At 39.9% G+C, this 21179-nt stretch overlaps 1 protein-coding gene across 9 annotated transcripts in view; it reads right to left on the bottom strand.

Moving 5' to 3' along the window:
* Extl3 (exostosin like glycosyltransferase 3) overlaps positions 1-21179 on the bottom strand; it is a 126259-nt gene that overhangs the window by 3060 nt on the left and 102020 nt on the right. For 8 of the 9 annotated variants that reach the window (XM_074055246.1, XM_074055247.1, XM_074055249.1 and 5 more), the window contains 3 exons: positions 18425-18552; positions 13522-13666; positions 10902-11081 (listed from right to left, as the gene is read on the bottom strand). In XM_074055246.1, the coding sequence (XP_073911347.1) occupies positions 10902-11081; positions 13522-13666; positions 18425-18552 (453 nt within the window). The remainder of the gene's footprint in view (positions 1-10901; positions 11082-13521; positions 13667-18424; positions 18553-21179) is intronic. The other variant, XM_074055252.1, reaches the window with a different exon arrangement.

The raw sequence follows: 21179 nt of genomic DNA, 5'->3' as shown, positions 1-21179 counted from the left end.
ACAGATTGTAAAAGCCTTTAAATGTTTGTTATTTGTCTCAGTAATTCTACTTCCAGTATTGATCTTGGTTGCATAGCAAGACGGTGGCACGAAATTGTTCATTTCACCAATGTTTCTAATAGTAAAATACTGGAAAATCAGTATTCATTAAAACGTTTAAGAAAACTGTATTTAAAGACATGAGAAGGTGCTTATAATCTAATTGTTATTAGGAAACATCAAAGAATTTAAAAAGTATTATTATTAAAGGTATTATTATTATTACCAATCAGCATAAGCACCCCCTCTGCAAAGTCCAACTGGAGACTTGAAATCCTAAAAAGGAAAGACACAGGCATGGGATGGAGAAAGCCCAAAGACAGATGGTGGAAAAAGGTTTTCTTCTCATGCTCAGCTCTAAGTGGAAAAGGGAAAGTCACTGCTGAGACTGTCTCACATGGGAGGGATGAAGAAATTTATGTGACTTGTGTGTCAGGTGAGGCACCAAGATGGTTACGACTTAGCTTAGCCAGGTGTCATGTAGGCAGTGACCCTAGGCACAGGGAGAAGCAAATGCAAATACCCACTTTGCAAATTCAGGCCTCAAAAGAACTGCCTTCAATAAAATCCCAGAGAATAGGATCTCAAACAAAAGTCACACCAAAAGGAATAAGCCACATAGGGAGAATCTGCAGAATCTGCAGAGACAGATTCAAAACACTAAAGCGTAGAATGATAGCAATGTGTATAAAATGTTCAATGAAATTTTGAAAGACAAAGTCTGATGAAGAAACAAGGGTCCAGGCACAGTGGCTCATGCCTATAATCCCGGCTACTTGAGAGGTAGAGTTCAGGAGGATCACGGTTCAAGGCCAGCCCACACAAAAGTTAGTGAGACACCATCTCAATAAGTTGTCACAGTGACAAGTGCCTATCATCCCTCCTCGGCGGGAAGCATAGGTAGAATTGTGACCCAAGGCCCACCCATGTGAAAACACAAGACCTGAAAAATAACCAAAGCAAAAAGCGCCAGAGGTGTGACTCAAGTGGTAGAGCACCTACCTAGCAAGCAAGGCCTTGAGTTCAAACCCCAGTGCACCAAAAAAATAAATAAATAGAGTCTTAGAGGATATGAAAAGGAACAAACAGAATGGAAATTTTAGAAGTCTATTAAATTAGGTATCCAATGGATAGGTACAAAAAGAAAACCAGCAACAAAAGGTATATCTAAAATTATTACCCAGGATGGAAAACATTGGTAAGACAGAAAATCATGAAAGCAAGATTAAGAGACATGGAGAAGAGATCCTGTATGAGGCCATTCACTTAAGCTCAAACAGCCACACTGATTCTGAAACAGAAAACAGAACACTGAATAAAAACTCAGGAAATCTGAACAGAAGATGGAGTTCAACAGAGTAATTCATCAGTGCTGGGACATCAGTTGTGACAAATGTGCCACACCAACATAAGATGTGAGCAACAGGAAGTGAACAGAAGTACACAGGAACTCTACAGGAGCTTTAAAACTTTTGTGGAAATGTATTTTAAACAAGATTTTTTTTAAAGTTTATTTTAAAAGTAAGCTATAGGACTGGAGGCATCACTGCCTAGCAAGTGCAAAAAAATACATAAATAATTTACTTAATTAATTACAGTTTAGGGATACACACTCAGGTGATAAAAGCACAAAGAAGCTGGGCACAGAGCTGCACACAAGAAGCTGAGGCAGGAGGATGGTGAGTTCTAGGCCACCCTGGGCTACAACACAAGACCCTGTATCAAAAACCAAAAAAATACAAAGAAAAAACCTCCCCCCTTGCCACTCCCCCCAACTCACCAGGAGCAGTCAAGCCCTGCAGGTTTAGTCCAGGAGGCACTCCCACCCTGCCACCAGCTCACAAGACAGGAGGTGGTGTCAAGAATATAGAAAGCGCTTGCCTAGCAAGTGTGAGGCCCTGAGTTCAACCCAGTACTGAAAAAAACAAGAATGTAAAGAAGACAGCTGGGTGTGGCAGCACTCAGGAGGCTAAATCAGGGGGAATGCAAGTTCTAGACCACCTTAGGCTACAAAGAGACCCTGTCTCAAAAAAACAAAACAACAAAAACAAAACTTCCCAAGAATAGAGAGAAGAATGCAATGAAATGGCTTCATGGCCAGCACTCCACGCTGTTCTCGCTGTACCTGAAAACCTTCCTCCTTATCCCAGACACCAAAGTCCAACCTGGGGAGAAAAACACCCCATTTGACAACAAAAAGTGATTTTATAACTATTGTTTTAACTGAAACAGTATTTCCATTTTCATCACGTGATCCATCAGTGCGTTTTGGAGTCTGTGCCCAACACGGTTAAAAACACATGGGAGCACACACACGCTGAGGTGGAGTTCGTTACCGAGCAAAGCCTGCGCATGCACTAAACCATCTGGGGTTTATGCTTTCCACAGAGTGCTCCAGGGCTCCACATAACAGGAATGCAGGTGTCATGCTTAGCAGCAGTCGGGAAAATCCTTGGTGTCACCAGACAACTAGGGTGCTGCTTATTATCTTCCCTCTCCTCATCCTTGGCACTTAAGCCACCTGTCTCCTCATGGTTTTTTTTGTGTGTGTATGTGTGTGGTGCTGGAGATGGAGCCCACGGCCTTGCACATGCTGGGAACATACCCTACCACTGAACTATATCCCCTGCCCCACCTTTTAGGTTTTGTTCTTTTTGACAAGCTCTTGCTATGCAGCCCAGGCTGGCCTCAAACTTCTCATCTGCCTCACCCTCCCAAATGGCTGAAATTATAGGTGTGTACCACCACACCCCACTTCTCAGTGCTAAGTGAGTGCTTAATCCTTTATTTTGAATGAAGCCTTTTTACATACTAGGTCTAGTAGTATAAGTATTACTACCCAAAACACTAATGCTATATTAATCCCTTGGTTTGGGGGTTGATTTTGGCCGTACTGGCATTGGAACTCAAAGCTCTGCACTTGCTACCCACGGTCTCCTGCACTTGAGCCACACCTCCAGCCCTACCCTGTGTTTTTGTTTTTTTTTTAGTCAATATTGTTAAGACATTGAGCATTATTGAAAGAACACTGCTAAAGTCAAACCTAATTTAAAGGAGGAAGAAGTTGAAACTTCCCATTTCAAACAAGGAAGAGAACATAATGACAGTGAATATTCTAGGCATTTAAAACAAACAAAAAAAGCCCTCACACTGTTTTTATACATAAGAGTACATATAACCAATACTATTAAAATGAGGTAAATTAATAAAATACTTATTTCACACTGGTTCTACACTGTGAATAATCAGAATTTGAAAATATTCTTTATTGAGCATTTGAAATAAATGATCATACCTTGAATTGAATTCTTATATTTCAGTAGAATTAAAAAAAATTCAGAGGACTTGTCGGAGTGGCTCAAGTGATAGAGGGTCTGCCTAGCAAACATGAGGCCATGAGTTCAAATCCCTGTATTGCCCCCCAAAAAAAATTTTTTTAGAGAATACTGACTTTTGAGGCTTTCACTTGGTAAGAAGTATGTATACTAGGTTCAAATTATGTCTACACTACTGAAGAGATGGTTTAGCTAAAGAAACACTGGCCTAATAATACAGTAGACAAACATGTCTTAGGGTTTTTTCCTTATCCAGTTTTTAAAAAAATTATTAGTACATGTTAACTGTAAAAAAGACAGGTCTCATTATGACATTTTCATACAGGCATATGACATATCATATTCACTCCCTCCAAAGAAACGTGTTTAAATGAAAATAAAAATTCCTCATGTCCTGAGTGCTTAGGTGAGGATCCTTCGGATACTGTAAAATGTTCAAGAGCAGTGTCTTTTGACCACCTGGAAGGCATAAATAGAAGCATACGCCTGGACTAAAGCCCAGTCCCTGACCATATAAGAAAGGGCAAGTAAAGAACAGAAAAATGAGTCAAGCATTAATTCCTTTCTCAGACCTTTGCCTCCTTACAGTTTACAAGAAGAAGCTTTACAATCTTTCAAACTGGCTCTAATACTTTTTAAATAACAGTTGTTAAGTTTTATCACTCACAGATTTTAAAGCCAGCCATTATTTACCTAATTGCTCTTCTTTTGTGAGGCTTTGACAGAAGTCTAAGCAGGAGAAGGCACTGTGGTAATCAGGAGCTAAGGTAGAAATGGGAGCCACATTTGGAAAGGGTGTGACTGGGTACAAATGGATGCACAAGGCCACCAATGCAATTCTCTCAATCCCTGTTATGCTTTACTGCCTGGAACTAGTGTCCTCTAGCTAACAATACAATGCAAGTTATTAGTGCATGCTGGTAGGGATTGTGTCTGGAAGTTACCTACAAAACAGAAGAATGGGGCTAGGTGTGTGGCTCAAATGTGAGTGCCTGTTTAGCAGGTATAAAGCCCCGAATTCAAACCCCAGTACCACCAAAAAAAGAAAAAAAAAAAAAAAAAAAGAAAAGAAAAAGAAATACAATATGCACATGATTATTACTTACTCTCAGCAGTATGAATCCCACAAGGTAAGCCTACCCCTTAGCAGAGAGCTTTAACCTGTTGCCTGAACCTGCAGTGGCTGTGGAGCTAAGCTTTCTATGCACTGAGTGTGAATTTGGTTTACTGTAGCCCAAACACACTCAGCAACAACAACAACAACAAAAAAAAATGACAGAATTGAAATTTTTAAGAATTCTGAGGGAGAATTCCAAGATGGTGGCTAGAGGGAGGAAGCAGAAAGCATGCCTCCTAAAGTAAAATCTTGGAGAGACGCTGGGAGATTCACCTTACAGGAAAAACCACTGAGAAGAGGCAAAACTTTGACTCCTTCACATCTCCAGCCTGCGCAGAGCATCTCCACTTCACGATAAACGGAGAAACCAGGAGGGCTCCCAGGCCGCCGCCAGACACCCGCATCCACACGGCTTGGGAAGACGCAGACCACAAGCTTACTGTTCATTAGTACGCTATCTCTCCCTGTTTATATCTTTGAAACTTTTGTTGTTGTTTGATTGTTTTGGTTTTTTTCTACTTATTTGTTGTTCCCTTTTCCTTTAACTTCTTGCTTTCCATCTCCTCTCACCCTTCCATTCCAAATATCACCATTGTTATTATTACAAGCTAGAAAATACTTAATTGCACACAGCACAGGGACAGTAACAACACCAAGGGCAATGATGGGAAGACAGAAAAAACAGGGAAACCAGTTTCCCCACAGCAAAAAATTAGTACAGGAACCAGAGGGAAATGAAGAAAACAAATACTCAGATCCAGACTCCAACAAAATGAAGATAAACTATGCCAAAGAACCCAATGAAGCCCACAAGAAAAATTTAAAAGAAGAAATATTACAGGTACTCAATGAGAATTTTATAGAGATGATACTGGACAGGGTCAACCAAAATGTACAGGAGACACTCAAGAAATTCCAAGACAACAAAAATAGAGAATTTGAAAAAGCACAAAAAGAAATAAAGGAAACCATAGAAGCACTGTATAAACACCAAAGTGAAACAAAGAACATGATTAATAAAGAGATAAATGAACTCAGGACAAAAATAGACAACATTAAAGAGGAAGGGACTCAGGATATGGAAAACCTCAGAAAAAAGAACGAAACAGAATTGCAAAACAAAACAGAAGGCCAATCCAGCAGAATAGAACAAACAGAAGACAAAATCTCAGAACTTGAAGATGAAATGGTAATTAAAGGAAAAACCGAAGAACTATTAGTTAAACAACTCAAGACCTGTGAAAAGAAAATGCAAGAACTCACCAACTCCATCAAAAGACCAAACCTGAGAATCATGGCATTGAAGAAGGAGAAGAGGTGCAAGCAAAGGGAATGCGTAACATATTCAACAAAATAATAACAGAAAATTTCCCAAATCTAGAGAAATCTATTCCCATACAGATGCAAGAGGCCTCCAGAACACCAAACAGACCAGATCAAAATAGAACTACCCCACGGCATATTATCATTAAAACAACAAGTACAGAAACTAGGGAAAGAATATTGAAGGCTGTAAGAGAGAAAAAACAAATAACATACAAAGGTAAACCAATCAAAATCACAGCAGACTTCTCAACAGAAACATTAAAAGCAAGAAGAGCTTGGGGTGAGATCTTCCAGGCACTGAATGAAAATAATTTCAACCCCAAGATACTCTACCCAGCAAAACGATCATTCAAAATAGATGGAGCAATAAGTTTTCCCTGATAAGCAGAAACTAAAACAATATGTGACCACAAAGCCACCACTATAAAAGATTCTTCAAGGGATTCTGCACACAGAAAGTGAAACCAAACATAACCATGAGAGGGCAGGCAGCACCAAACTACAGGAAAACAAAAAGCTAGAAAGTAGAGAGTAACCTCAACTTAGGTACACACAATCAAACCTTCAAACAACTAAGACAACTAAATGACAGGAATCACCACATACCTATCAGTACTAACGCTTAATATTTTTTTTTCTTTTTTTTTTTTTTATTATTCATATGTGCATACAAGGCTTGGTTCATTTCTCCCCCCTGCCCCCACCCCCTCCCTTACCACCCACTCCACCCCCTCCCACTCCCCCCCCCTCAATACCCAGCAGAAACTATTTTCCCCTTATCTCTAATTTTGTTGTAGAGACAGTATAAGCATTAATAGGAAGGAACAAGGGGTTTTGCTGGTTGAGATAAGGATAGCTATACAGGGCATTGACTCACATTGATTTCCTGTGCGTGGGTGTTACCTTCTAGGTTAATTCTTTTTGATCTAACCTTTTCTCTAGTACCTGTTCCCCTTTTCCTATTGGCCTCAGTTGCTTTTAAGGTATCTGCTTTAGTTTCTCTGCATTAAGGGCAACAAATGCTAGCTAGTTTTTTAGGTGTCTTACCTATCCTCACCCACTAACGCTTAATATTAACGGACTTAATTCACCCATCAAAAGGCACCGTTTGATGAAATAGATTAAAAAGGAAGATCCAACAATTTGTTGCTTAAAGGAGACCCATCTCACTGACAGAAATAAGCATAGGCTTAGGATGAAAGGCTGGAAGAAGATTTACTAAGCCAATGGCCCCTGAAAACAGGCAGGAATAGCAATACTTATCTCTGACAAAGTAGACTTCAAACCTACATTGATCAAACGAGATAAAGAAGGACATTCCATACTAATAAAAGGGGAAATAGGCCAAAAGGAAATAATAATCATCAATCTGTATGCACCCAATGTCAACGCACCCAATTTCATCAAACATACCCTGAAAGACCTAAAAGCATATATAAACGCCAACACAGTGGTTGTGGGAGACTTTAACACTCCATTATCATCAATAGATAGGTCATCCAAACAAAAAAATCAATAAATAAATCCTAGATCTAAAACATACCATAGGTCAAATGGACCTACTTGGTATCTACAGAACATTTCATCCAACTTCTGCACAATATACATTCTTCTCAGCAGCCCATGGACCTTCTCCAAAATAGATCCTAGGGCACAAAGCAAGCCTCAGCAAATATAAGAAAACAGAAATTATACCGTGCATACTATCTGATCACAATGCAATAAAACTAGAACTCAACAAAAGTAAAGACAAAAAACATGCAAACAGCTGGAAACTGAATAACTCATTACTTAATGAACAATGGGTCACTGATACATAAAAGAGGAAATTAAAAAGTTCGTGGAAGTCAATGAAAATGAAAACACAACCTACCGGAACCTATGGGACACAGCAAAGGCAGTCCTGAGAGGAAAGTTTATAGCCAGGAGTGCATATATTAAAAAGACTGAAAGATCCCAAATCAATGACCTAATGATACATCTCAAACTCCTAGAAAAACAAGAACAAGCAAATCCCAAAACAAATAGAAGGAGAGAAATAATAAAAATAAGAGCTGAAATCAATGAAATAGAAACCAAAAAAACCATACAAAGAATCAATGAAACAAAAAGTTGGTTCTTTGAAAAAATTAACAAGATTGACAGACCCCTGGCAAACCTGACTAAAATGAGGAGAGAAAAAATCCAATTAGTAGAATCAGGAATGCAAAAGGGGAGATAACAACAAACACCATGGAAGTCCAGGAAATCATCAGAGACTATTTTGAGAACCTATATTCAAATAAATTTGAAAATCTTAAAGAAATGGACAGATTTCTAGATACATATGATCATCCAAAACTGAACCAAGAGGATAATAATCACCTGAATAGATCTAAAACACAAAATGAAATTGAAGCAGCAATCAAGAGTCTCCCCAAAAAGAAAAGTCCAGACCTGATGGATTCTCTGCTGAATTCTATCAGACTTTTAAAGAAGAACTGACACCAATCCTCCTTAAAATGTTCCACAAAATAGAAAGGGAAGGAAAACTGCCGAACACATTTTATGAAGCCAGTATTACACTTATCCCAAAACCAGGCAAAGACACCTCCAAAAAGGAGAACTATAGGCCAGTCTCCATAATGAACACTGACGCAAAAATCCTCAATAAAATAATGGCAAACCAAATTCAACAACACATCAAAAAGATCATTCACCATGACCAAGTAGGCTTCATCCCAGGAATGCAGGGGTAGTTCAACATACGAAAATCAATAAACGTAATAAACCACATTAACAGAAGCAAAGACAAAAACCACTCTATCATCTCAATAGATGCAGAAAAAGCCTTTGATAAGATCCAACACCATTTCATGCTAAAAGCTCTAAGAAAACTAGGAATAGAAGGAAAGTTCCTCTAAGAAAACTAGGAATAGAAGGAAAGTTCCTCAACATTATAAAAGCTATATATATACTTAACGGAGAAAAAATGAAACCATTCCCTCTAAAATCAGGACCCAGACAAGGATGCCCACTATCCCCACTCCTATTCAACATAGTACTGGAATTCCTAGCCAGAGCAATTAGGGAAGAAGAAGGAATAAAAGGAATACAAATAGGTAAAGAAACTGTCAAAATATCCCTATTTGCAGACGACATGATCCTATACCTTAAAGACCCAAAAAACTCTACTCAGAAGCTCCTAGACACCATCAATAGCTATAGCAAGGTAGCAGGATAGAAAATCAACATAGAAAAATCATTAGCATTTCTATACACTAACAATGAACAAACTGAAAAAGAATGTATGAAAACAATTCCATTTACAATAGCCTCAAAAAAAATCAAATACCTAGGTGTAAACCTAACAAAGGATGTGAAAGACCTCTACAAGGAAAACTATAAACTTCTGAAGAAAGAGACTGAGGAAGACTATAGAAAGTAGAGAGATCTCCCATGCTCATGGATTGGTAGAATCAACAGAGTAAAAATGTCTATATTCCCAAAAGTAATCTACATGTTTAATGCAATTCCCATCAAAATTCCAATGACATTCATTAAAGACATTGAAAAATCTACCGTTAAGTTTATATGGAAACAAAAGAGGCCACGAATAGCCAAGACAATACTCAGCCAAAAGAACAGTGCTGGAGGCATCACAATACCTGACTTCAAATTATATTACAAAGCAATAACAATAAAAACAGCATGGTACTGGCACAAAAACAGACATGAAGACCAGTGGAACAGAATAGAGGACCCAGATATGAAGCCACACAACTATAACCAACTTGTCTTTGATAAAGGTGCTAAAAATGTACAATGGAGAAAAGACAGCCTCTTCAACAAAAACTGCTGGGAAAACTGGTTAGTAGTCTGCAAAAAACTGAAACTAGATCCATGTATATCACCCTATACCAGTATTAACTCAAAATGGATCAAAGATCTTAATATCAGACCACAAACTCTAAAGTTGATACAGGAAAGAGTAGAAAATACTCTGGAATTTGCAGATATAGGTAAGAACTTTCTCAATGGAACCCCAGCAGCATAACAACTAAGAGACAGCATAGATAAATGGGACTTTATAAAACTAAAAAGCTTCTCTTCATCAAAAGAAATGGTCTGTAAACTGAAGAGAACACCCGCAGAGTGGGAGAAAATATTTGCCAGCTATACATCAGACAAAGGACTGATAACCAGAATATATAGGAAACTTAAAAAACTAAATTCTCCCAAAACTAATGAACCAATAAAGAAATGGGCAAGTGAACTAAACAGAACTTTCTCAAAAGAAGAAATTCAAATGGCCAAAAAACACATGAAAAAATGCTCACCATCTCTAGCAATAAAGGAAATGCAAATTAAAACCACACTAAGATTCCACCTCACCCCTGTTAGAATAGCCATCATCAGCAACACCACCAACAACAGGTGTTGGCGAGGATGCGGGGAAAAAGGAACCCTCTTACACTGCTGGTGGAAATGTAAACTAGTACAACCACTCTGGAAAAAAATTTGGAAGCTACTTAAAATGCTAAACATTGATCTACCAACTTGCCCTCGAATTTGGCAATCTAGTAAAGCCTGTGGATGCCTTCTTTAAAGTCTCTAAATACATAAAATAAAGTACATGGGATTACAAAGGAAAAGAGTTATACTGAAATATAGAAATATACATGCTGTTTTATTACTGTACTAAATAAGAAGACTGTAAGGACAGGAAAATAACTATCATCATTTCAAAGCAGTGGTGAACAGAAACACGTCTTTGATATATTTGCAATGAAATGCTACAGGATACAAAAATGTCTGATTTCTTCTGGTAACAAATCAATAATTGAGGGAAATTACTACATTTAAGTTTCAGATGAGTAAAATAACCCTGCAACATCTGTCCTACACAAGTTCCAAACTCTCTTAGTTCTATCCACCAGCCTCAGGAGTGCAGAGCTGCTGAGTACCAACTCATTGAATCCTATAATCAATCTGCAAGATAGGTGGTGTCCTCACCCGCTTTATAGAAGCGCTCAAGTCTGGTGCCATCATGGACAGCACCACGGCAGAACAAGAGAATTGCGTCCCATGGTGCCGGGCCTCACCTTGACCGGGGGTTTTGCATGCACGCGCAGTCCCATGGTGCAGGGCCTCACCTTGATCGGGGGCTTCCGCGTGACGTGGGCGACGAGGAAGTTCATAGCGATGTCCTCGCAGTTGGTGTACTCATCCACCACGTCTCGGATGGCCTGCGGCATCACGTAAGAATACAGGTAGGCATAGTACTGTTGGGGGAAGACAAGAACCACACACTCTGTTAGAGGTCACGATTCTTTGGTTTTCTGTAAAGACGTGCACAGGTCTAGGGGCTGTTTGAAAGTGAGTGGAGTTGTGCATGTGTGGCAATAACTGGAAGCACTACTGTCATTTAGAGAGCTGGAGCCAAGAATGCTGAACATCTTGCAGTGCAGGTCTTCTCCCACTCCAACTGCCATTATCACCACCTTTAAGAAACAGAACTCCATGTAGTCTCCTTGATATCTCAACAGTGTTGAAATCCATACAAAGGTCTGTCAAGCCAACTCAGGCACTGGTTCAGCTGAACAAAATTCTACTCTGACAGTGCACCAAGAGATAAGTGAAAGGAAAACCTGGCTGCATTCTCAGACTTAACAGATCACAGAAGCATGAGAGGTCTAATCACTGCCTCACTAATGGATTCTTTTTGGTGCTGGTGTGTTTGAACTCAGGGCTTCATACTTACTAGGCAGGCACTCTACCATTTGAGCCACACCTCCAGCCCCGAACTAATGGATTCTTGATCTGATCACATCTTACCATTGCCACTGGCTACTCCCTGCTCCAGGCCACCATCATCTCTTGCCTTAACTAGTCTTCCTAAATAGTGTCCCTGTTGCCAGGTTTCCTTCCCTTCACTCTATTCTCAGCACAGCAGAGTGGCCCTGTTAATCACAAGTCCCACTGAACAAGTCACACCTTTTACAGTGGCTTCACATTTTACTCAGAGGAATAGCTGAAGTCCTTCAAACATTCCACGAAGCTGTCAACAAAGCATGCACCTATAATCCCATCTACTAGGAGGCAGAGACAAAAGGATTGTAAGTTTGAGAACAACCTAGGCTACATATCAAGAACCTGTCCCAAAAAAGGAAAAAAAAAAAAAAGTTCCACACAGTGGTGTGCCAAAGCTGGTTCTCACATGCTAACAGATGTTCCTTGCTAAATTTTCAGACATTTCGTGAGCTTGTGAAATACAGCCATTATTAAGAACACAATTACATAAACTTAAAACTAAGCAAGTTACATTGGAAATTAATGCAATAAATACTAAAATTCATTGCTTCTGAACTTATTACATTTCACTGTAATTTTCAGGTGGTTTATGTCTATTGTAAATGGGGTGAACATCTAATCACTGTGCACAACCGCATGTTTCTTGCCAACACCATGATCAGTAACTCGTGTTGATAACTGGAAATCAGACAAGGTAAAATTATTTATAACAGAGAAATTAGCAAATACTACAAAACAGGGTACATTCATTGTGCTAGTGACAAATGAGCAGATGTGATTACATGCTTTATTAACTTAAGCAGTACAATCTAGGTAACAAAATAATGAACGAAATAATTTTTTTTGTAGCAGAGTAGTTTGCTAGTTAACTTCTAGAAAAATACTTAAGCTAGCGAACTTAAAAAATGAATTACACATTTTTTAATAAAAGAGAGGTAATTCAGCAGGGCACTGGTGGCTCATACCTATAATCCTAGCTACTCAGGAAGCAGAGATCAGGAGGATCACTGTTCAAAGCCAGCCCTGAGCAAATAGTTCACAAGACTCTATATGGAAAATACCCAACATCCACCTAGCAAGCATGCGGCCCTAACTTCAAACCCCAGTATCTCAAAAAACCCCAAACGTTTCTGTGAGCCCAACATTTCAACTGAGGCTCAAGGGCTGCAAGTTTGTAAACCCCACTCTCGATTTTCAAACAGGAAAACTATTATGCCTCAGTAAGTAAACTATTTCTTAAAAGTAAAAGGATCTGACCATTGACTTTTAGAGAGCAACTAGGCTTGAGGGCAGGCCTACCTGTGAACGAGTGAATTCTCCAGGTCTGAGCAAATGCTGCTAGAAACAGTGGCTCCTTCTGGGATGTGCAAGTGTGAAAACAAATGGCTCCTCATTAGGTATGGTTTCTCAGCTGGTGTGTCTAATATCCCACCCCTCTCAACCTACTGCAGTCCCCAACCCTAACCAAGTTCACCTGAGTTTGGAAAACAAATCCTAGGGTGAAGTTCAAGAATGGGCTGAGTATATCAGCTTCACACATTAAGTTTTAAAAATGAAAAAAAGGTGGAAGTTTACTGGCTTCTTAGGCTAGTTCAAAATGTCCCTGATAAGATGACTTTTAGGGTTGTTTTGTTTTTTGAGATAGGATCTATATTGCCAGGATTGGTCTTGAACTTGCTATGTAGCCCATGCTGGCTTTGAAGTCACAATCCTCCTGCCTCTGCCTCCCAAGTGCTGGGATTACAGGTGTGAACCACCATGCCCGGGTGCTCTAAGCATCTTGATCAGTGTCTTTAGAAACAGAAAGGGCCACTTAAGAAGCAGGAAGAGAGCTAACATTAGGGCAGTATTTCACTACCACACAAAGGCTCAACTCTTATTAAGTGCATGCCACTGTAGCCAGCTTCTCACCTTGTGAAAGAAGGCAGCACCCGTCAGCACCATGGACAGCTCACAGGAATAGTTGGAATTATAGAGCCAGGACTGATGAGGGAGGTCCCACGCATGGTACCGGCCAGGGAAGCCCACGATGCGGTCCCGGGCCTCTCTCCAGACCCTTGAAAACACAAATGCACACAGACCTGAGCTCACAGCTCTAAGGACATGGAGAACACTTAAAACTACTGCTGTTATCTGGCAGATGCTGGCCTTTCCTTTCTAAATAACATTAATCACAGGTCAAACAGGACAAAAATGGTCATATACAGCTGCTTTAATAATCAAACGCTCATCACCCCATACATTTCTGACAGACATTTCTCCAGCCCTAATGGTGGCAATAAACCAAGAATTCAGTATGTTTCAAGAGAAACGTTCATCTAATTTTCAAATGTTCCACAGGCCCCTGAAGGGCTGCAGGAGATTCAAACTGCCTGAGAACTTCACTGCTTACAGGGGCTTCAATTCTTAAAACACAGAAGACTTCATTTCAAAAAGAGTTCCACTCCTAATAAGCTTACAGCCACTAATACAGCCCAACAGATAACAAATCACAACTTTTATCAAGATGTAATAGCCTTATACGTGGGCTTTTTTTTTTGTAAAGACACCTGATTTTTTTGATCATGCCAAAATATACACAACAGAAAGATTACCATTTTAAACTTTTATAGGAACATATAATTCAGTGGCATTAAAGATATTTGCATTGTAGATGGGTGCATGGCTCACACCTGTAATTGTAGCTACTTAGGAGGTAGAGATAGGGAAGATAGCAGTTTGAGGCCAGACCAGGCAAAAAGTTAGTGAGACCTATCTCAACCATAAAAGTTGGGCATAGTGGTACACACCTATCATTCCAGGAGTGCAGAAAGCACAAATAGGATCATGATCATGGGTCCAGGTCGGCCCAGCATAAACATGAGACTCTATTTGAAAAATAAAGCATAAAGGGCTGGGGGTGTGGTCCAAGTGAGAGAGCACATGCTTAGCAAGTGCAAGACCCTCAAAATAATTGCACTGTTGTATAACCATCACTACCATCCCATCTCCAGAATGGAGATTTTCATCTTCCCGTCTTCCCACACTGAAACTGTCCCCTTAGACACTGAATCCCCATTCTCCCTTCCCTAGCCCCCATTCTATTTTCTATCTCTGTAAGTCGAACTATCTGCTTGCCCTATATACTCAGAATCCCACAGTACTTATCCTTTGTGTTTATACTTCTGGCTATTATAAGTGACGCTATAATCACTCAAGTACTGCTCTGTAAGTAGCATGTGTTTTCCATTCTCTTGCCAAGTCTGCCTCTTTCCTGGCCACATAAATTGAATTAGTCAAGATCTACCTTTAGCCAGAGGAAAGAATTCTTATACTTACCCTTTTCTTTTGAGCCTAGGTCTGTTTCATTCTTATTCAGGTGAAATAAGCAAATTGGAGAGACTAATAAAAGAAGACTTTTAGATCAAAGGATGCCCAAACAAATGAGGAAAGAGTTATATGGGAAAAACTTAGGATGTACAGCTAGAGACAATTCACCAATTCCATTACCCAAGTCTAAGCCTCAAATGTTGAATGACTGTTCAGAGATACATTCAAAGCCTCCCGTGATCTTCTCACCACCTGGTACTCTGTTGAGAAACAGCACGGAGCCACAGAAGGTATGTCAGTACCTTAATAAACTCCCTTACCTAAATCATTCTTCGGGTCTACGAGTGACTGGCAATTCTCCTGTTAACATCCCAGGGTTCTGTTCATGGCTCCCAGTTCCTCAGCAGGCTCTAAACTGCATCATACTGTATCAAAATACACCCATCCCTTCCCACCCATCACCACCAACATCTGCAACAGCAAAGGCCATTTCTGGAGACATTACATGACTCTCTTCCTTTCACAAAAACAGGTAGTGAGAGCTCACCATTTATTAACACGTAAAAAGGAACACACCCCTGTTTATCAGGACTTTTTTTTTTTTTTAAATCATAGCTAGCACCAGACTTGCTTCAATCACATATTAGAAGGACACCAAAAGAAAGGAGAGAAGATGGCAGGAGAGAAAGAACAGATGCTCTAATTTGTCAGAAACTTTTCCAATCATTCTTTACAAGTGGATTGAAGGTAGATACAGCAAAAGGCTGCTGGCTCCTTTCATCTGTACCTAAGTCACAGGAAGCCTAAGAGCTAAGGAAGGTCAGGTTAGGCATTCAGTGCACAGAATGAAAGCACCGAGAAAAGAGCTCTGTACTCTATATCCAGACTTTAACAAGACCTCCAAAGAAATCCACTCCAGTGCTTCTCAAACAACCTGTGGTGAACGACTCATTTTTCCCAATTTGTTATACACTAATACTTTTGAAAAACACACAAAAAATGAATGGCATCACTTCTTAAATGTGACATCAAAAACACACAAAAAAAAAACCAGATAAATTGGACTTCACCAAAACTTAGAACTTTGTGCTTCGAAGGATACCATTAAGAAACTGAAAAGAGGCAGGCAGGGTGGCTCATGCCTATAATCCCAGCTACACAAGAGCTAAAGATTGGGAGGACTACAGTTGAAGGCCAGCTTGGGCAAAAAGTTAGCAACATTCCTATGTCAATCAATAAGCCAGTCATGGTGGTGCACTCACTCCTATGATCCCAGCTATGCAGGTTATGAGTAGAAGGGTCTTGATCTGAGACCAGCCTGAGGCATAAAATGAGACCCTCACTGAAAAACAAATAAAGCAAAAAAAAAGAGCTAGGGGCATTGTTCAAGTGGTAGGGTGCCTGCCTAGGAAGCTCCAGGCCCTGAACTCAAACCCCAGTAACGCCAATTAAATTAAAAAAAAAAAAAAAAAAAAGTTAAAAGATATCCCACCAAATGGAAGATATTATATGTATCTGATACTTCGATAAGGAACTTGCATGTAGAATATGCAGAGAACTCTTAGAATTCAATAATAAAAAGACACTCCAAGCAAAAATAGGCAAAGGATCTAAACAGGCATTTCTTCAAAGAAGACACAAATGCCAGGTGGTCCCTAGTTACAAGAAAAGATGCTCAATATCGTTAGCGTCACCAAAGAGATAAATCAAAGCTACAATGACCCACTATTTCACACCAGCTTAGGAGAGCTATTAATTGAAAAACAGGAAACAGCAAGGATGTAGAGAAACTGGAACCCTCAAACACTGCTGGAGGGAAGGGAAAATGCTGCAGACACTTTGGAAATGTGCAGGTCCTCAAAATGTACCCTATGATCTAGCCAATCCACTTGTAGGTATATATCAAAAGAAATGAAATACTGTTATAAAAATGTGCATGTGATTGCACTGACCAGCATTATTTATCATAGTCAAAAAGTAGAAACAAACCAAATGTCCACCAATGTAAGAATGAAGAAACAGATTATGTACATCTATATAGAAGGAATGCAGCACTGGCACATGCTACAAGACAGATGCAACTTGGAAGCATTAGGTTAAGTTACAAAGGCCGTTTATTGTATAATTTCATTTACATGAAGTGCCTAGAGCAGGCAAATCCTCAGAGACACAAAGCGCAGTGCGTGCTTGGGATTTTGAGGGGATGGAAGAAAATGGAGAGTGACCACAAATGGGCACAGGGTTTCTTTTGGTAATGATGTTTTCTAAAATGGACTATGGTGATTATACTAAAACTACTGAACTGTATACTTAAATGAGTGAATTGTATGGTGTATGAATTATGATCAATAAATGTTACCAAAGATGAACTGCAAAAAGAATGATCACAACTTGGGTGCCACAGTAAAAGCCAAATTGCTTTAAAAGTGTCTAAGTCCTCAACCTCTGTTTCTGTACTTACTTCACTGTGGACATCTAACAAAGTGGCCCAGGAACCAAACACCAGTTATGATCCACTGAGTAATCCTGACCCACTCCATCCTCTTACCAACAACGCACTCACCCAGATGCCCACACCCTACCAGCAGCCTCATACTGAGACTCAAGGAAGCAGCACAGCACAGCACACCAGGTGTGTGAGAGTGCTAAGTGAGATAACCCTCATCCGAATCCCAGCTCTGTCTCTCACTGACTTTCTAGTGTCATGGCTTCACTCCTCGGAATCTCAACTTACTCCTACAGGACAGAGACACAACTACAGCTTCATCATCAAGTCCTAGGGGACTGGTTAGGTACTCAAAGCGCTCAGCTACTCCCTGCCACACACTGTATGGGGTGAACAAACGTTAAGTATCATCACCAGATCAAAAAGAATCAACCTAGAAGGTAACACACACGCACAGGAAATTAATGTGAGTCAACTCCCTGTATAGCTATCCTTATCTCAACCAACAAAAACCCTTGTTCCTTCCTATTAAGGCTTATACTCTCTCTACAACAAAATTAGAAATAAGGGCAAAATAGTTTCTGCTGGGTATTGAGGGGGTGGAGGGGAGAGGGAGGGGGCGGAGTGGGTGGTAAGGGAGGGGGTGGGGGCAGGGGGGAGAAATGACCCAAGCCTTGTAGGCATATATGAATAATAAAAAAAAAAAAAAGTATCATCACCATCCCCACCACTGCTACTGCTTCTCCCCTCACCCTTCTTCCTATTCAAGGAACAAGAGTTCAAGAAGCAGGCAAGTAACCCCAGTCCAGCCAATCACAAAGTCCCATCTCCCTGGCCCCGAAGGAAGAGCTAATATGAGAATAAAGAAGAACCTAGAGATGAAAAATGGAGTCCTCCAACACTGTCCAAGACCCTGGACTAGCCCCATCCTACATTAGCCCTTAAGACCTCTGAGAGTTTCTCCATTACTAGCAGCCAAGGAATTCATTTTTCTGCTTAATCCAGGCTGGAGTTGGTTTTCTGTCATTTGTGTTTCTTGATTGAAAATCAGTCCCTCACCGAAACCCAAACATGATTTCATCATGGCGGAGATGAGCATCATCATCGATCGACAAGATGGCCTCTGTCTCAATCTCATTCCAGGGTAAGAATCGATTGTTCAAACTGTTCTTCTCAGTGCGGACCACCTGTAATGGGGAAGAAAAAAACAGGAGAAATCAATGCTGCATTACAGAAGGCAAATCCAATACTATTTATATGTTATAGGAGATTGTGACTAAGTTTACTGGATAATGTGGTCCAGTGATTTACCACTTGTAAAATCCACCACATGCCTTTCAAGAATAAAACCTGCCTTGTAATACAAGAAAAGTATACGGATTTCACACTTTAAGCTTTATTAATTGTTAAATCATTTTGTTATGAAAGAAACTAAAGATGAGGATTATTTTACAAATATGATTAAACACAGCCTAGGGAAATTAAAAATAATTTTCCCAAGAGAACACAAGGTGGCAGAGGAGAACTGAGATCCCAGTTCATAGCTCCGGACCCCACCTCCCACCAGCTTGCCTATAAGTTTTTAAACCAAACTCAGAAATCCCTTGGGTCTATGTCATTTTCAATTCCCAACTTTTAAGGCCTTTTGAGGGTATAAATCAAAAAAAAAAAAAAAAAAAAAAAAACCACAACCTATCCTGTTGAGATTACTTCACTTCACCTTTGCAATGCCTACCTATGTGCTGATTACACATGTAAAAGGTTTGTCTTCCTTTCCAAGGTGTACCTACTCAATAAACTAAGAGCTGTGTCCTCAGCCAATCCTACTCAAAGTGATCTAGATACGCAAAGCAGTATTTTCTTCATAAAACAAAGATTAGTGCCTCAAACAGTAAAACTAAAGTACAACAAAAGTATTTTATTACTGCAGATAAGCATAGTTCACCACAGTATAACTGGAAGCTTTATTATTTACTTTGCCATATAAGTGTTAATAACGACCACACTCAATAGTTGATAGCACATTTTATTTTCACAATATCTCTAGCTAATTAGATCAACTAATGAGGAAGGATCATTTTATTTTCAAAAAGCAAAGAGAATCTTATGGAAATCATCTTCTGAGAAAGACACGGCAATCATCTTACCTTTAGACTGTTTTACTAGTGCTGAAGATAACATTTACCCTGATCACTGCACTAGCTGTGTGGGAGCTGTTCGAGTCTAGGCATGGTTCAAAGGTGCTCCATGACTTCACTCAGCAAGGTTTCTTCAGCTTAATACACTTTTCTGTATTTCTACCAGAATTATTCTCCCCCTGGAGACCCAGCTCACTTGCTCCTCCCCCCTCATCAGAATGAATCAATTCTTTCTAGATTCTCAAACTTTTTTTTTCTTTGCAATACTGGGGTTTGGACTCAGGGCTCTCAACTTGCTAAACAGGCAGCCTACGGCTTGAGCCACACCCCCAGCCCTCTTTCTATGTTCTTAAAACAGCTTTCATGTTTAATTCTAGCATATTCAGAATTCAACTAATTCGCAACTGGAAGGGCCTTAGAGATCATGTGGTCCAAGTGTCACTTTATTTGTAAAGAAATAAGGCCCAGGCTATGTCACACAACTGGTGAACTGCAAGAGCCAGATGTCTCATTTGTACCTTCTCCTCCAAATCCAGAACTTTTTCTCCTAACTAATGTAAACTTCACAAATCTCTTCAAACCAAAGCCACCATGGAAAATGAATTATTAATTTGCCTACCATCAAGGAAAACAATATTGCCTCTCACAAAAGTATGTTAAGTCATTGATCACTTAGAACGTTAATTCACTAAAGAGCTTTTTTTAGGCTTCACCTCCAGCTCCATAGGCGTTCCAGCCCAAATCAAGACAGAAGGATCTGGTGCCGGAGATACCAGATATCAGAGACAAGCGATAGACACCCCAATCCATCTTGCCCTGTAGAATGTTTGACCAGAATAAAAACCATTCAGTTGAGGGTCTCACATTAAATAGTGACAGAACAAGAGAGCTCGGACTTAGATCAGGAAAAAGAGAGTGGCCAGGAGGGAGATTTCTTATAAAACAGACACATCTCAGCTTTAGAGATGATAAAATGTAAAATCATGTCCACCTTAGACAGAATGGAATTTAGTAGTTGTTTGCTCTCTCCTCCAACTCCCACGTCATTCAGTAAACAAAGCTCCCCCAAGGCCCCAACAGTGAACAGTCACAGCTAAAAGTCCTGTGATGGACATGCACAACTAAAACTGAAAAATAATTGAAAATTTCAGTTCTTGGACATTCACTTGTAAATTACCAATTTTGGGGGTTAATCTCCAAGAGGATTATAGACAGCAAAAACAGTAACCCAAGAACACATCACAGAACTGAGCACTCTGACTGAAAGCCTGGCAGCAAGGACAGCACCTGGGACTATTAGAAACACAGAACTGCGGTCCTCAAGCAACTGAGTCAGAACCTTCATTTCACAGCACCCCAGAGATGGCTGAGCATCTTAACTCTGGAGAGCATCAGAAAAGCTTGGGCTCCAATTCCAGTTCCTCCATTTATTAGATGTTTGAATATAGGCAGCCTCTCTGCTAAACCACCACAGGACCATGTTGTCTGGTCATTCATCAGCCAAATAACTGGTTATTTATCAGTCAAACTTGACAATCCTACACACAGCCTAACTGAATCTGAAAAATGAGAACCAAGAAAACCTGATGATCTAACACCTACAGCAATGCAAAGTACCTATCCAATTCACAAGCTGAACCAAACCAAGAGAATGTTCTTTCAAAGACCTGGGTAAG

This window comes from Castor canadensis, chromosome 14 (assembly GCF_047511655.1).
Source record: "Castor canadensis chromosome 14, mCasCan1.hap1v2, whole genome shotgun sequence".
NCBI lineage: Eukaryota > Metazoa > Chordata > Mammalia > Rodentia > Castoridae > Castor > Castor canadensis.
This window is presented reverse-complemented; position numbering and strand designations above follow the sequence as displayed.